Raw genomic sequence first — 17,769 nt, 5'->3', positions numbered from 1 at the left:
GGACACCAGGCTACACCCCCTTGCTGGCCGTGAAAATGCCCAACAGGCACCTGCCCGGCACCCACTCTCTCCTCTGAAGCAGGAAGTACATACCAAACAAAACCAACCCATCGCCGGGCAGGTCAATTCCCACTCATAGTAACCCCATAGTCATAGTAGAACTGCCCCATAGGCTTTTCCATAATCTTTCCGGAAGCAGACTGCCACATTTTTTTCCTGAGGAGCGGCCGGTAGGCGCAAACCACCGACCTTTCAGTTAGCAGCCAAGCACTTAGCCACTATACCCCTAAACCAAAAAGCCAAACCCACTGCCATAGAGTCAATTCTGACTCCTTGCAAGCCCATAGGGTTTCCAAGGCTGTAGATCTCTATGAAAGCAGACTGCTACATCTTTCTCCCTCACAGCGCCTGCTGAGTTCAAACAGTCGACCTTTCGGTTAGCCACACGGTGCTTAACCACTGTGCCACCACGGCTCCCTCCCATAAAGATTAAAACCGAAAACCCTGTGGGGCAGTTCTGCTCTGTCACATGGGGTGGCTATGAGTTGGAATCAACTGACTCTGGGGCACCTAACAACAACCACGTGTGTTGGAGTTCTGACCCCTATTCCCATGGATATAATCCCACTTGGGAACAGGGTTTTCTTTGTTATATTAATGGAACCATTATCAGTATAAAGTGTGTCCTAAACTTAATCCCTTCTGAGTGATGTAAGGAGCAGGTTAGACACAGAAGAAAACACAAACCAGGGAAGATAGAAGCCACGTGGAACAGAAGCTAAAAGAGACAAGGATCACCACCAGAGCCAACAGAGTCTTCCCTCAGGGCCGTGCCCTGAATTTGGACTTCTAGCCTCCTGAAGTGTGAGAAAATAAATTCCTGTTCTTTAAAGCCATCCCCTTGTGGTATTTCTGTGACACAGCACTAGGGAACTAAGATACTATGTTATAAATGAGGAAACTGAGGCTCCAAGATGAGAAGCGGTCCCAAAGGTGTCTTGGCTGGTAGGTCAGTAAGACTACCATATTTTTACACCAGTAGCACGCACCTTCCATGTTTGTCAACCGCTCTGCCTTCCTATGAGGTATTTTCGTAAGTGCCACTATGCCAATTTTCTTTTTACATGTTGCTGTAAAAAACATTAGCATAGCAGCGTTTACAAAAATAACTTGTGGAGGGAAGGAACAGTTGGCAAACAAACATAGAAGACAACCATCATTTGTGTAAAGTACGGCTCAACCCCAGAGAGCCTGCGCTTTACCCACGAGACCAGACGTCTCTCCCAACAGAGTCTTACTGGGCACAGAGAGGGGACCGATACTCTCTAGGGAGACTGGAGACTCGTCACCAAGGAAGCTGAGTCCTGCCTCGCAAATGGGTGGGGTGGTTATCCATTTGATCGCTCACTTGTGGCCTGGAAAGTGTTTGCTCTCCTGGGATCAGTCGGTTTGGTTTCTTAGCTTTTGCTTCAGGAGCTCTTGCTAAGGTGGCTCCTTAGCTGGGAGTTTCAGTTTCCTGGGAGCAGTGGTGGTGCAATGGTTAAATTGCTCAGCTGCTAAACAAAAGGTCAGTGGTTCAAACCCACCAGCTTCTCCACCGGAGAAAGCTGTGGCAACCTGCTTCCGTAAAGATTTACAGCCTTGGAAACCCTATGGGGCAGTTCTACTCTGTTCTATTGGGTCGCTATGAGTCAGAATCGGCTCCACAGCAATGGGTTTTTGGATGGGCCTTGATGAACCAGGCCAGTGGAAAGAGGGCAGGACTGGGATCCAGGTGGCTGCTGACCGACTTGTCCACTATGGGGCAACTGCTGTTAGCAGAGGGAGCTCAGGTCACCTAGAAGTCCCGCTTTTCAAACGGGCGGAAGGATACCTCTGGGGGGTCTCTAGATACAAGCCGAGGGGTACCCAGATCCACAGAATAAACAGGATACCCTCTACACAGCGACTGTTGTATTCTGACGTGAGTGGAGTTCATCTCATAGTGTGTTGTGTCTGCCCCGGGTGTCCCTCATCTTGCTGCTGGACCAGGAGCCCGTAGGGCTGGTGGGGCCAGCTCATCTCTGTGTCCCAGCCAGCCCAAGGGGTCCCCAGGGAAAGCTGAGAAGGAACCCAGGCATGCATGGCCTTGGAAATTGACCACTTCCACCAGCTCATTTTGCAGAGGAAGAAGCAGAGCCCCAGAGAGAAAGTGGTAACCCTTCAAGGCCACAGGACAAGTCTCCAGCAGAGCCCTCACCCTGTTGCCCCACCCCAGGGCAGTGGTGGCTCAGTGGTAGAATTCTCGCCTTCTACCTGGGAGACCTGGGTTCGATTCCGGCCAGTGCAGCTCATGCACACCTACCACCTCTCTGTCGGTGGAGGCCTGTGTGTTGCTATGATACTGAGCAGGTTTCAGCAGAAGTTCCAAACTAAGACAGACTAGGAAGAAAGGCCTGGTGATCTATGTCCAGAAATCAGCCAATGAAAACCTTATGGATCACAATGGTCTAATCTACAGCTGATCACAGGGATGGCACAGGACGGGGCAGTGTTTCGTTCTCTTGTGCATGGAGTGGCCATGAGTTGGGGCTGAGTCGTTGGCAGCTAACAACAACCCCGTCCTCCACAGAAACAGTTCAGCCCCTCCATATGACGTCATCTCAGTCATTCATTTGTCTAATCACTCATCGGTTCTGTAAAGTTTATTAAACTCAAAATCTCTGGGAAGATTTTATTGAACGTTTTCCTGCCACCGAACGACACTGTAGGTCAAGTGAGTGCATGAACGCTCAGCAGGCTGGTGGGGACTGCTTCCCTGAGGTGGGGGGCTCGGCTCAGTCCTGGAGCTTGCTGGAATACACCTCAGCCCTGTCGAGGGGAGGCCCCCGGTTCACAGATGCGTACGAAGGCTCTGAGGTCGCTAGAGACTTGGGGACGGCCTCCTGCGTGATCTGGGAGTCATGTGTCGTTTCCCCATCTGGACTCCCCACGTCCCTGGCCGAGGGATGAAGAGAGCCAGGGTTAGGGGAGCAGAGCCAACCAAACCCCTGCAGTGGGTCAGGACTTCATACTTGGACGTTGTTTTCACAGATGGTGTCTTGGGCATTCCTTCTATCGACTGACCTTTCTGGAGCACTTACTGTGTACCAGGCCCTGGGGATAAAGGCAGTAACCAGACCTGGTCCCCGAAAAGCCAAGATTGTATGGGGGGTGTTATGGATTGAATTGTGTACCCGCAAAATATATGTTGTAAATCCCAACCCTATGGGGCGGTTGTACACTGTCCTATAGGGTTGCTATGAGTCAGAATTGACTCGACGGCAAAAAACAACAACATACCTGTGGAAAAGGAGCCCTGATGGTGCGATAGTTAAGACACTCGGCTGCTAACCAAAAGGTCAGCCCACGAGTGGCTCAATGGGAGGAAGGCCTGGCAATCTGCTCCCATAAAGATTACAGCCTTGGCAACGCTACGGGGCAGTTCTGCTCTGCCATATGGGATGGCTGGGAGTCAGAATCCACTGCACGGTACCCAACGACATATCTGTGGATGCACTTTGTTTGGGACTAGGACTCTCTTCGTAATGTTAATAAGGCCATATCAGTGTAGGGTGTGTTTTGAACCAATCACTTCTGAGACATGAAAAGACCAGGTTAGGTACACTGAAGGAAGCACAGAGGGGATGATCCATGCTACGTGAAGATCCAAGGAACCCAGGAACAAAATTTTAACATCCTTGGCCGTGGAGTCAACTCTGACCCATACCCATCCTATAGGACAGAGTAGAACTGGCCCCTAGGGTTTCCAAGGCTGTGATCTCTATGGAAGCAGACTGCCACATCTTTCTCCCTGCAGAGCGGCTGGTGGGTTCGAACCTCAGACCTTGCAGTTGGCAGCCGAGTGCTTAACCACTGCACCACGAGGAACAGAAGCTGAAAAGAGACAAGGACCTTCCCCCAGGGCCTACAGAGAGAAGCCTTCCCCTAGAGCCAGTGCCCTGAATTTGGACTTCTAGCCTCCTGAACTTTAAGAAGATGTTTGTTAAAGCCACCTACTGTGGAATTCCTGTTACAGCAGCAGGAGACTAAGCAGGAGGACAGACCTCAGAAGACAGTATGATGCATGTTGTAAGTACGAAGCGAGGTAGAAGCCAGGGGAGGGCTTTCTGGAGGAGGGGCAGCTAATCTAGGTCCTAAAGGATGCGGGGAGGGTGGAGCAGAGAGGGGCAGTCCAGGTGGTGAGTGCAGACTTCTCCAAGGCTTGAGAGAGGAAGGGGCGGCAGTATCTCCAGGAACAGGGGAAGTTGGGTGCAGCTGGAGCAGGACTGGTGGAGATGGCGGGGACGGGCGGGGGGAGGATGGACTGCAGAGCTAGGAGACGCTCAGATAACAGGAGCCTTCAGTTCCAGACTGGAGTCCCTGGATGGTGCAATCAGTTACGTGCTCAGTTGCTTACCAATAGGTTAGAGGTTTGAGTCCACCCGGAGGTGCCTCGGAAGAAGACAGTCCTGGCAATCTACTTCTAAAAAATCAGCGATTGAAAACCCTGTGCAGCACAGCTCTACTCTGACACACATGGGATCGCCCTGAGTCAGAGTCAAATGATGGCAACCGGTTTTTGGTTCAGTGCCAGATTAAGGCATTGCCCAAGGGAAGAGGGACAGAACCATTTCCTCCCTGCTCCCAGGTGCAGAGAGCTTGGCAGCAAAACTCATCTGTTATTTGTGTTTTAATTAACTTCAGTGTCAGAGGGCAACCTGATTTCCAAGCTCACTGCCTACCCCGGACTCCACCCCCGACCCCTCCACAAATCTTTTTCTGCCTGGTCGATCTCCACTTAGCCACTTAATTTCACGTATTCCAAGAAGCTTTCCTGTCTGCGCTCCCAAGCGGGAACAGGCACCCCTTTTGATCTTCTAAGCCCCCTTGGGTTTGCGTCCCTCGTGCTGAGATTCATCTCTGTCCTGGTGAGAGTTTGCCCCTGCTGTTCCTTCCTCCAGGAAGCCCACCCTGCTCTCCTGTGAATTCCCGTGGCACCTTTGGGTGTCTTTAATATCACTTGCTCAGTCCTCCCAGGTATTAGAGAGCAGGTGCACACCGGTCACCCACCAGTCAGCCCTTCTAGCTGCTCCAGGACACCCCATGGGGACCTTCAGTCCCAATCAAAAGCAGACACAAATCAGAAGGCGTCGGTGGAGTTGGAAGACCTGAGTTCTAGTCTCAACTCTGTTTTAACTGGCTGTGTGACCTTGGGCCACCTTTCCTCTCTCAGGGCCTCCATTTCCCGTCTGTACTTTGAAAGGGCGAATTACAATCATAATTATAGAGATAGTGTAAGCTAATACTTTAATTCTTAGGCACTGCCCTCGGGACCTTATAGGGATAAATTCATTTAATTATCACAACTCCACCGGGTGGGCAGTGTTTATTACTATCCCCATTTCCAAATGAGGAACCTGAGGCACAGAGAGGGTAAGATACTTGCCCAAGGTTGCACAGCTGGTAACTAGCAGAGCTGAGATCTGAATTAAGCAGTCTGCCCACAGCCCCGGGTGCTGAGCCTGTGACCTAGAAGCTGACCTACTTGGCCTTGAAGGCCCTCCGGCTCTGAAACCCCAGGATTCTGCTCCCCTTTCATCAGACCTCAGTCCCCGACCCCAGGGCTCTCCCCACATCCCAGGGTGGAGCATCTCCTGTCCACAGCACCCCCCTCCCCGCAGCTGGCAGTACTCACACAAAGCTGAGGAGGACGGCACCCGCAAATCCCAGGAGCAGGAAGAAGGGCAGGGAGCCCAGGATGGCTGTGATGACAATCATGCCTCCGCTCCGCCGCCCAGGCCACGTGTCAATCGCTGAGTAAGGGGTGACTGTGTGGGGACAGCGGGCCAGTTACACCCCCCAGGGGCAGCAGCTCTCCCTGCCTGCCCTGGTCGCTGGGACCCCCAGAGGTGAACCAGGGACCCAGTTCTCTGTCTCATCCCAGGTTTAGGGGCAATTTTCTTTCTTGTCCCCACGTCCCACTTCCAGCTTTCTTCTGTGTGTTTTCTGGTCTTTCCTCTGTAGCTGTCTTTTTGCATAAATTTAAATTACAGACTGACTTGGGTCTTCCATTGAGAAGGGCGCATATGGATTATAAACAAATAAAGAGGAGGCAAAGGGCCTGGTGGCCCTGGGTTCTTGCTTGTCTCTGGCTGGTGTCACCTTTCTGGGACTATGGAAACAATTTGTAGGTCCTACTATTTCTACTATGAGCAGACACTTGGACGCAATTGTCCCGGGCAGACCCCATGAAAACAACCATTTACTGCAGCTCAGGAGATGGGTCCCTATCCAAGGACACACACTGAGCCCAGACTCAGCAGGTCTGTCTGGTCCCTCTCCACAGACTGGCCTCAGGTCCTGCTGCAAAGGGCCCAGTGCTTCTGCCTGGAGCCCCCCAACAGCCCTGCTGGGAAACAAGGCAAGGACTCTTCCCTCCACTTCTCAGGTAAGGAAACTGAGATCCACAAGGGCCTGCCCACAGTGAGGGGCTGAGGCTGGGCTTGAACTCAAGACCCTGGTGCCTAGGTCGTGCTATTTCAGTGGGGTCACAAAGTCGCCATATGGAGGGCCACAGGAGGGGCGGGCTGGGAGCGGTGGTGGCAGGGGGAGTCACCCAAGACACACACACACAGGCAGACACACATACACGCACACATACAACACACATACAGCACACACAGATACCACACATGACACACAGAAACACACCTGTGTACACACACATACATATACACATCACACAATCACACAATGCACACACAAAAACACATCCATGTGCACACAGCCACTCACATGAACACACACACACAATCACACAATGCACACACAAAAACACGTCCATGTGCACACAGCCACTCACATGAACACACACACACACCTGCACACATACATACACCACACACTATGCACACACAGAAACACCTGCGTACACACAGCCACACACACATGCATGCGCCTACCCGTATACACACCTGCACACATATACACACCACACTCATTCACATATACACACAGAAACACACCTGTGTGTACACAGCCACACACACGTGCACGTGCCTACCCGTATACACACCTGCACACATATACACACCACACTCATTCACATATACACAGCCACACACACGTGCATGCGCCTACCCATATACACACCCGCACACATATACATGCCACATGCTCATTCACATGTGCACACAGAAACGCACCTGCATGCACACACACCACACAACACACACGTGCATAGGCACACACACTCTACACGTGCACACAGACACGTACCAGTGCACACACACACGTACACAGACACACACATGCACACATATGCAGCACACACACACACCCTCTATGCCGCTCACTAGCTGTGTGATCTTGGACCGCCTTTGGGGCCTCCACGTGACCCATAACCAAACGAGGTGACAGGACTCGTTACAGGTAAAATGCCTGGCCTCGTGCTGGTTCCATCCTACCAGGCAGGATAGTCTTGGGGGTGGAGGTGTGGTGGGAAGGGCAGTTATAAAGTTAGAGTCACAAACAGTCAAAATCGCCTTTGAGAATTCCTTCCACAGCCCCTACCATTCGGGAGCCATGCCCCGTGTGTGTATAAACCCCGGGTCTGTGCTGAGAAGCTCGAGTGGAGGCTGAGGAAGGCACAGGGCGGCTCTCTAGGCAGATACCAGGCTCAGGCACCCTCCCACCTCTTGGACGCACATGAAGGCTGGGGGGGTGGGCTCGGCGAGCGGAGACATAGGCAGGGCCCCTCTGCCCCCAGCCCCACTCCACTTGGTCCTAACGTTAAGCATCCGGAACCATTTTACATATCAATCAATGGGTATTTTTCATGAGGCTTAAACAAAAAGGCTGGTTAGGATCTAAATTTGGGATCAGCCACATGCTTCTTTGGGGCAGTGCTCTTTGGGGCTGGAAGACCCAGCTGGCTTGGGCTCCAGGGCCCCTCTCCCGTCTAGCCCAACTCCAGCAGAAAACCTACCTCTGAGACAACACCTGGCTCTCCAGGAATGAAGGGAGGTTGGCTGGGGCTTCAGGTTAAACTGTTTTAGGATGCATTTCACTCGTCTCTCCAGTGGGCTGAGTGCTGTTTCAGGAGACTTTCCTGCGTGGCTGCATGAGTCTTTGTCCCCATGTCATCTGTGCAGGTCTCTGCCTTCCCGAGCTCCCTGGCGGGCCACCCCCTCCCCCCACTTCCGCCACTTCCACCGGTTGGTGCGAATGGGGTCCGACCAGAGGGTCTGGTCCTGTACCAAGCCCGTGGACATATTGACAAGGACGTACTTGAACCTGGAAGGGGACACAGTGAGGGTGACTTCTGTCCTGCAGCCCCGGCCATGGGCAGGTGGGAGGGACTAGAATGGCGGGGCAGGTTGGGGTGAAGGGGGATACTTCTAGAACGCGGAAATCTAGACAGCCCCCAGGTGGGCACCACCAGGGCAGTGCTAGACCTCACCATCGGGCCTTTGCACACATGGGACCACCTGGACCCTTTCCCAGCCTAGGTGCCCCCTCCTCCACGAAGCCTTGGGAACTGGGGCCCCCTCCAGGGCCTCCCTCTCAAGCCCCTCTGACTCTCTACCATATTCATAGCACACACGTCGCATGTTTGTTGAGTATTAACCCATTTGTCCTCCCGGCATTTTTACCTTCCACTATTCCAAGCCAGGCTCTTGGTAACATAAGAGGACTTTAAAAATACCACTGGAATAACGTCCATCCTATCCCCACTGTCCTTGGACAAGGGTTACATTTTAAAGGCAGAAACCCCGAAGAAATCAAGCGTTGCCATCAAGTTGCTCACTCACAGCGACCCTGTGATAGGACAGAGTAGAACTGCCCCATAGGGTTTCCAAGGCTGTAAATCTTTACAGAAGCAGACTGCCACATCTTTCTCCCATGGAGCGGCTGGTGGGTTCGAACCACCGACCTTTCAATTAGGAGCTGAACGCATAACCACTGCAGCCACCAGGGCTCCTTAATCAAGTGTTACTAATCACAAAAGAAGCCCCACAACACGGTACAAAATACCCATGGCCTACTTAAGGTCTTAACCACAAACCCAGAACACCAAACCTGTTGCTGATGAGCCAATTCTAACTCGGGGCAATCCCATGTGTTACAAACTAGAACTGCTCCACAGGGTTTTCTTGTCTGTAATCTTTATGGAAGCAGATCACCAGTCTTCCATGGTGCCACTGGGTGGCTTCAGATTTTTAGGTTAGTAAACTCATTGCCATTGAGTCGATTCTGATTCATAGCAACCCTATAGGACAGAGCAGAACTTCCGCATAGGATTTCCAAGGAGTACCTGGTGGATTTGAACCACTGACCTTTTGGTTAGCAGCCATAACTCTTAACCACTGTGCCACCAGGGTTTTCTTTTGGTTAGTAGATGGAGACAAACCACTGGCACCACCCAGGACCCATAAGGCCTGACACAGAAGTCAGTTTAAAATGACAGGTGTCTGGAGAACTAAGAAGGCTATGGCCTGCTGTTTAACACCTTAAAACATTAAAAAGCCAAAACCAAACCCATTGCCATCAAGTCAATTCCGACTTATAGCAACCCTATAGGACAAAGAGCTGCTCTACCAGGTTTCCAGGGAATGGCTGGTGGATTCAAACTGCCAACCTTTTGGTGAGCACCTGAGCTCTTAACCACTGTGCCACCAGGGCTCCCTTAAAACGTTAAGACCCTTCAAGTATCTGTAGCATCCTGTGATTTGCTTAATTTGCTGGGTCTGTGGTTTGAAGGTGAGGATACCAGAGTCAGCACTATGTCCCCTGTGTCCACAAGGTAGGGGGACTTGCAAATGCAGCAGGATGAGAACACGGGAAGGCAACCAAGAGGGCATGCCTTTGAGATTGGGGAGGAGGGAGAGATTGTCTCATATTAAAAACAGGATCAGAGGGAGGGGTCCAGGTGGAGAAGAGGAGAGGAGAGCAGAGATCTTGTTCTGCCCGGCGGCTGAGTTCACGGAGGGGCAGACCTCTGAGATGACAGCAGGTAGGCACCTGGGGTGACTGTCTGGGTCCCAAAGGAAGCCTGGAATCTGGAGAGACCCCCACCTGGGCAAATCCATGGTAACTGAAGGGCACACCCTGAGGCCTGACGGGCCTCCCCAGTGCTTTGGCCCCAGGTTAGCTCCCCTGAGAGTCAGCAGTGAACAAAAAGGTTGGAGGTTCGAGTCCACCAAGAGGCACCTCAGAAGGACGATCTGGTGGTCTACTTCTGAAAACTCAGCTATTGAAAACCCTGTGGTGCACAGCTGTACTCTGACACACATGGGGTCACCGTGAGTCAGGATCAACTTGATGGTAACTGGGTTTTTTAGGCCCTCTGGCCATGGGTCAGACCCTAAGCTATTTACAGAGAGAACACTCAGGAAACGTGTGTGGAGGTGAATCAGGGTCTGGCGAGGCAGGAGTGGGCAACAAGAGGCAGAGCTGGAGGGAGGTGGGTCAGAGCAGAGGGGAGGTAGGGGCGGACATGTCCTCAGGGGCTCTGGCTCAGGCTGGGTCACAGCTTTTCACTAGGCGACCCCCACCCTCCTCTGACCAGTCTCCTTCCCTGTAAAGCCAGGGGTTTGGATGGATGACTTGCCCACACGTGGCAGGATTAGATCATTGCCAGGGGCCCAAGCAGTGAAAATGCAGCCCCTTGCCCCAAAAGAGTTAAGAATTTCAAGACAGCAAGGGCAGAGCATTAGAGCAACTGAGGTCCTTCTGTGCTCTGGGCCCTGTGTGCCTGCACTGGTCACATGACCGGGAAGCCGGCCCACAGGGAACCTGGGCCAGTCCTAGCACAGGGTAAGTCCTCAAGAAATGTGGCCCCCTGGGTCTTCCCAGGAGGGAGTGGGGTGTGCACCACTGCCACCCCCACAGCTGCTCAGACCCACCTGTATTCCGTGGCCACCGACAGAGGTGGGTTGCAGAGGCCCTGGAAGTTGGGGTCGGACAGGCAGGTCCCGTTGGCGCCTACCCTGACCAGGTATGTGCTGAGGATCTCCGAGGCCCGGGACACATCCTCCACGGCATCCAGGCTGGGCAGGTCGCTGCAGGGCTGCAGATCAAAGGCCGCGGCCTTGTAGGGGCCTGTCCGCCCGCCCTCTGTTTGCTGGAATGTCGAGCTCAGCGGGGCACTGGTGTGGTCCTGTATGGAGGCGTTCCTGAGGCTGGCTGCAGAGGCAGTGTGGAAGTGAGGTCCTGGCTGCCCCAGCGAGGAGTCACTCAGCCTGTCAGCAAACGCTCCCTAATCTAACAGCCTCCTTTACAGATACGACAACCCCAAACCTCAACTTTATTAGAATGATAAGAGGCCCTAATTAGATAAAGCAACACTGAAAGAAAAGAACAAAGTAGGACTCACACCTCCTGATTTTAAAGCATACTATACAGCTACAGTAATCATCCAGCCTGGTACTGGTATTACAACAGACAAACCAATGGAATAGCATTGGGAGTCCAGAGATAAACCCACACATCTATGGCCAACTGATTTTTGACAGGGGTTCTGAGTCCATTCAATAGGGAAGGAAGGGTCTCTTCAATAATGGTGCTGGGGAAACTGGATTTCTACATGCAGAAAAATGCAACAGGGTCCACGCCTCACACCATACACAAAAACAAATTCAAAATGGATTAAGGACCTTAAAGGTGCAAACTAAAATTCTCAGACGAACAAGCAGGGGCAACACTCTCAGGCCTAGCTTTCGACAATGGATTATCTAATATAATAACTAAAGAACAAACAGCAAAAGACAAATAAATGGGACCTCATAAAAATTAAAAACAGCTGTTCATCAAAAATCTTTACTAGGAGGGAGCAGGCTGACTCATTAGGCGGAGAGTAAATGGGAGTATGTAGTAAGGTGTATATAAGTTTGTAAGTGAGAGACTGACTTGATTTGTAAACGTTCACTTAAAGCACAATAAAAATTATTTAAAAAAAAAAAAACTTTACCAAAAAAATAAAAAGACGAGCTACCGACTGGGAGCATATCTTCGGAAACCACATAAATCTGACAAGAATCTAATAACAAAAATATATATGAAACTTTGACCATTTAACAACATAAAGACAAATAATCATAAAATGGGAAAAGGACTTGAATAGACATTTCACGAAAGAGGACATTCAAACAACACCAAACACATGACAAGGTGCTCAGTGTCATCAGCCAGCAGAGAGATACAAATCAAAACCAAAATGAGATATCATTTCACTCCCACTGGGATGGCTAAGGTTAAAAAAAAAAAAAGACATTGGGTGTGAGGAGATTGGAACCCTTATCCATTGCTGGTGGGAAGGCAAAATGGTACAGCCGTTACGGAAAACAGTGTGATGGCGCCTCAAAAAACTAAAAATAGAAATACCATAAGCAAAAAAAAAAAATCCAAACCATTGCCATCAAGTCGATTCTAACTCATAGCTACCCTAGAGGACATAGTAGAACTGCCCCACAGGGTTTCTAAGGCTGTAAATCTTTCCGGAAGCAGGCCAGCACATCTTTCTCCCATGGCTGGTGGGTTCGAAATATTAACATTTTGGATAGCAGCCGAGCACTCAACCACTGTGCCATCAAGGCTCCTCAGAACTACCATATGACCCAGCAATTCTGCTCCTAGGTATGTGCCCAAAAGACTTGAAAGTAGAGACTCAAAAAAGACTTGTACAACAACCTTCATTGCGGCACTATTCACAATAGCCAAAAGGTGGGAGCGGCCCAAATGCCCACCAACAGATAGGTGGATAAACAAATGTGGTACCTACATGCAGTGGAACACTACACAGCCAGCAGGAGAAACAAAGTTTTGATATATGTTACAGTATGGACGGAGCTTGAGGGCATTTCATTCCCATTGCCGTCCAGTCAATTCCGCGTCATAGCAAGTATATAGGACAGAGTAGAACTGCCCCACAGAGTTTGAAAGGAGCACCTGGTGGGTTCGAACTACCAACCTTTTGGTTAGCAGCCGTAGCACTTAACCACTACACCACCAGGGTTTCCTTGAAGACATTATGCTGTGTGAAATAAGCCAATCACAAAAGAACAAATATCGTATGGCCTCACTTATATAAAAAGACAAGAAAAGGCCCTTGTATAGAGGACAAAGTTTATTAGTGGTTAGCAGGGGCGGGAGGGAGGGGAAAACGGGGGGTTAAAGGTGATGGAAAAATTGCATTGATTAAGGGTAGAGTTGCACAGCCAATATTACAATTTCTGTCAATAAGTTGTACACCTATAAAAAGTTGAATTAGCGTAAGTTGTGTAGTAGATATATTTACAACGACTTAAAAAAAAGGAGCTGCTGAGGCTGCTTATATACTGCCAAACACTTCATGGGATTTGGCTCCTTGGTTTGGAGGTTTAGGGTCATGTTTTCACGGGGCAGCCCAGTTAGTTGGCCTAATGTGTTTAGTGCCTCTGCTCTACCTCCTAGTTCATTGTGTAGCGCCTGAGGTCTCAGGAGCTTGCAAGCAGCCATCTAAGGCGCAACTATTCACCTGGAGCAACAGAGGAAGAAGGGGTCAGGAACAGGAGAAGGATATGGAATGTGTGGCTAATCGCCTCCATGAACAACTGCCTCCCTTGCCATGAGACCAGAAGAACTGGATGGCGCCCAGTGGCCATTATTAAACGTTTTGATCAAAGATTCCAGAGAAGAATCCTGACCAAAAAGGTGAAAATGCAGAACAGAATCTCAAAGTCTCATGGACTCCAGACTTTCTGGAGCCATAAAGGTTGGATGAACCCCTGAAACTATTGCCCTGAGATAATCTTTAAACCTTAAACCAAAAATATCCCCTGAAGTCATCTTAACATGGAACAATAGTTTAGCTTAACTAGCAAAAAATGTCTGCCTTGAGCACTATGCTCTTTTAAGAGCTATCTATAAGGGATCAAATTGACAACAGCAAATTTCAAGATTAGATAGGAACCTCAGGGGGCAGTGAGCTTATGTTAATGGAGGAGGAACAACTCAGAAAAGAAGGGTGAGAATGGTTGCCCAACTTGAACGCAATCAATGTCACTAAATTGCACATACAGAAACCATTGAATTGGTATATGTTTTGCCGTGTATATTCTCAACAACAACAAAATAAAATTTAGGGAAAATAAATGCTCCCCGAGTAGCCGCTCTGCGCCTTCCTGTGCTGGTCACTTGGTGACAGACATGGGCAGGCCGGGTCCCTGCCCTCCAGGGCTCCCAGTGCCGTGGGCAAGACCCCTCCCCCAGGAGCACCTTCCTGCTCTCAGGCTGTGTCTGGCTCTCACCCACCTTAGCTTCTTACGTTCCTATGACCCCACCCCATAGAACTTTCTCCCTTCTTTGCTGGAAGCCCAGGGCTCCTCTGCTGTAAGATGGGAAAGTAAGGCCATCTGGTACGGGGAAAATAATTTGGAGGCAACCAGACCCATGCTGGGTCCTGTGTCTCTTGCTTACTAGCTCAATGATCATGCACTACTCACGTTATTTCTCTGGGCCCCATTCTTCTCATCTGTAAAATGGGAGGAAACTATCCCGTAGTGCCCACAGATTGGGCACAGGTACGCATTCAGTAAATGGTTGCCGAAGGGTAAAAGGATGACCCTGAGTGAACGGCTGAGCATCACTGCTTGAAGTGACTGGGCTCTGCCTCTCGGAGGACCAGGACACTGCCTGTGAAGGGATGAGGGCTGGCTCCCAGAGAGCAGATCCAAATGCTACTAGCCCTTGTCTTGCAAACACCGGCCTGGAACCACCTTGGGAAGCCTTGAGAAGGACTTGGGTTTGAAGGCCAGAGAGATCTGGATTCAAATTCCAGCTCTGGGAGCCCCAGTGAGTTAGTCCACCCCTCTGAGCCTTGATTCCCTTCTCTTCAATGGGGATCAGTAATAGACCCTGGGTGGTACAAACAGTGAGCCTGCTCAGCTGCTGACTCAAAGGTTGGAGGTTGGAGTCCACCCAGAGGCCCCTCAAAAGAAAGACCTGGCAACCTACTTCTGACAAATCAGCCATTGAAAACCCCACATAGCACAGCTCTACTCTGACACACGTGCGGTTGTAATTACCTTGCAGGCTGGTTGTAAATACTAGCTCTCAGGTGTTGCTATGGGTTGGAATTGACTCAACTGACAGCAACTAACAATAAAAACAAGGTGTCAAAGCACCTGGTGTGACGTAGGCACTCAGCAGTTGGTATTATTATTACGTCCCCCATGAGATGAAACACCCCTCGAGAGCAGGTCTGAGGCCCCAGCACCGAGCCCAGGGCTGGCACAGGGTGGCCAGCAGTGCATGCTGGTGAAGCAAGCGGAATATCTAATCACAGGGATGGGACACACCTCTGCCTGCCTACCCCCCACCTCCCTGCAGACAGGAGCAGCCCCTCAGTCAAGGGGCTCAGGGGAGATGACCCTTACCCGACTCAGCGAGGACGTAGAGGTAGACCTCGTAGGTGCCAACAAGGGCAGTGTTGCTTTCAAACATGCAGAGCGGCTTCTCCAATGCCACAGTGGTGAGCGTGGGGTTGTTGGTGGTGAAGGTCACGCCGGCCAGCTGGGGCTGAAGGTTCACAGCTGGAGGGGACAATGGGGATGGGCGTTGAGCCCTGGCAGAATTGTCCACACCTATGGGCACCTCTGCCCATGGACACACCAGTGTGTCTGGATGTAGTTATTGAGCACCTGCTGTGTCCCAGGCACCAAGGGCCATCTAATGAGCTGGTCTCAGAGATTGACAGCACCCCTGCCCCCACCCAGTCATCCAGCCAGAAACCGGGCAGTCGCACCCAACTGCTGTCCTACATCCCGCACCCCCACCCCAGACATTCCCTCTCCAAGACTGGTCCACTCCCCCCAAGCATCTATCCACCCATCAGCCCAGCCATGGCATCCCCACTCCCCTCACCTAGACCATAGTAACAGACCCTGCCCCCAGTCCATCCTCCACTACCTAACATGCGAACCTGGCTGTGCCACTCTCTGCTCTGGCCTTGGTGGCTCTCCGCAGCCCTCCGGATGCAATCCAGTCTCTCTGGACGAGCTGTGAGATGCAGCCTCGCCCCTCCGAACGCCCCTGGCAGCATGCTGCAGACGCACACGTGCGCACAGGCACACACACACACACACACCACTGCATGCTCTGGTCACACCGACCGACGACTTGCAGCTCCCACGACTGGCCATGCTGCCTCCAGCCCCCTGACTGCCCATGCTGGTCCCTCAGCCTGAAATGTCCCTGGGTCTCCCGCAGTCTAGGCAGCCCCGTGAGCTGGGCGCAGCCCCTTCTCTGCTCTGCCATAGCCCCTGCGTGTCCTTGTCTCTCAGGGCCCATCACAGGCTGTAGCCGTGCTGAGCCCTCCATCCCCACCCGAGGAAGCTCCATAACTGTTTGCTATTATTACTGTTATTATCGATACCTAGGCGCCCAGCACCTACACAGGACCTGGCCCAGCGCAGGTATCGCGCCCACCCTTGGAGCGAATAACAAAGTCCCCGACCCCGCTTCCCATCCAGGCTCCCTGGGTCTTTCCGGGAGGGTCAGGGTTCCGGCGGTGCAGGCAGGGCGCCCGCCCCACGACACACCTGCCCCACCTGCACGCCGCCTCTCCTGGCGCCCCGCGCACCTGAGCCGAGCCGCAGGCAGCCGAGGGCCAGCAGGGCCCAGAGCGCAGACATCGCCCCGATGCCGGGCAGCAGCGGCTCCAAGCGGGGGCTCGCACCTCCTCGCCGCGCCCCGCCGGCCCTGGGCCCTCGACGCGCCCCGCCCCGCCGCCCGCCCCGGCCAATCCTCGGCCTCCTGGAGGGATATTTGCATACGGCCCCGCCCAGGCTCTCGCACACACCGCGCAGCAGGGCTGCGTCCTTACGCGCGGGCCCTTCCCGGCGCCTTGCCTAAGAGCCGACGGTGTTCCAAGGCCCTGGCTGTGCTTGCACGATGTCTCCTGACCAATGGGACCTAGGAGCGAATCACTCCCTCTTTGAGCCTCAGTTTCCTTATTGTAAAGCGTTGTTAGCGGCTTTAGGGCCGCCCCACTCATGGTGACCCAGTGCGAAACCCCCACGACTGGATGTGGAGGAAACCACTGTGACCTATAGAGTTTGAAGTAGATCGCCAGGCCTTTCCTCCTAGTCTGTCTTAGTCTGGAAAGAAACCCATTGCCTTTCCAACTCATAGCAACCCTGAAACCTGTTCAGCATCACAGCAGCACACACGCTTCAACTGACAAATCGGTGGTGGCCAAGCTGGGGTTCATTAGCCAAGAACTGAACCCGGCTGTCCCTCAAGAATTCTACCACTGGCCCACACTGTAAAATGGGGGCGCTAATTCCTACAACAAGGTGTTGAGCCCGTACTATGCCCCAGACACTCGCTGAGCCCTTGGGAAGATGAAAGGGGTTAACTGGTGCAAGCATGCGCTCCACGGGAATCCCGAGTCCTGGGTCTGGGAGTTAGCCAGGACCGCTCTCAATGCACAGGTGCAAAGCCGAGGCCCAGGGCGGCCAGGGAGGGGCAGGGACTCCCCGAGGTCCCCCACGGATTCCCTGAAAGTGCAGGTCAGGCTCAGGCCTTTTCCAAAGGGATGGGACAGGGTTTTAATGCCTACTTCCTGGGGTGCAAGGAGGGGGCTCAAAATAGTGGTGGGGGCTCCTGGTCTGCACTAGATGATCTTCAAGGTGCCTGCCAGCATCAGGAATCTATGCACATCCCCCCCCACAAAAAAAAAACCCCATTGCTGTCAAGTTGGTTCCC

General features: G+C 52.1%; 1 protein-coding gene across 2 annotated transcripts; it reads right to left on the bottom strand.

The window, feature by feature from the left end:
* Positions 1-2,755: 2,755 nt before the first annotated feature.
* On the bottom strand, positions 2,756-16,713 carry UPK3A (uroplakin 3A). 2 transcript variants are annotated; one of them, XM_049884652.1, is made up of 7 exons: positions 16,643-16,713; positions 15,438-15,593; positions 10,929-11,208; positions 8,236-8,316; positions 6,463-6,464; positions 5,717-5,849; positions 2,756-2,976 (listed from the first exon to the last, which is right to left on the bottom strand). In XM_049884652.1, exons 1-7 carry the CDS (start codon positions 16,692-16,694, stop codon positions 2,817-2,819), a joined length of 864 nt encoding a protein of 287 aa, XP_049740609.1. In that variant the 5' UTR covers positions 16,695-16,713; the 3' UTR covers positions 2,756-2,816. The 2 variants fall into 2 exon arrangements, with proteins under 2 accessions (XP_049740609.1, XP_049740608.1); XM_049884651.1 differs by lacking the exons at positions 6,463-6,464; positions 8,236-8,316; positions 10,929-11,208.
* Positions 16,714-17,769: the final 1,056 nt, after the last annotated feature.

Source organism: Elephas maximus, chromosome 4 (genome assembly GCF_024166365.1).
Source record: "Elephas maximus indicus isolate mEleMax1 chromosome 4, mEleMax1 primary haplotype, whole genome shotgun sequence".
NCBI classification, from domain to species: domain Eukaryota; kingdom Metazoa; phylum Chordata; class Mammalia; order Proboscidea; family Elephantidae; genus Elephas; species Elephas maximus.
This window is presented reverse-complemented; position numbering and strand designations above follow the sequence as displayed.

What these genes read in the sequence shown, in the direction of transcription:
- UPK3A (XM_049884652.1), bottom strand. Translation starts at nt 16,694, where the DNA reads ATGTCTGCGCTCTGGGCCCTGCTGGCCCTCGGCTGCCTGCGGCTCGGC. An exon ending in CTACGTCCTCGCTGAGTCGG is followed by an intron (nt 11,209 to 15,437) that starts GTAAGGGTCATC and finishes CTGCCTCTGCAG; the next exon opens with CCAGCCTCAGGAACGCCTCC. An exon ending in TCGGTGGCCACGGAATACAG is followed by an intron (nt 8,317 to 10,928) that starts GTGGGTCTGAGC and finishes GTCCCCTTCCAG; the next exon opens with GTTCAAGTACGTCCTTGTCA.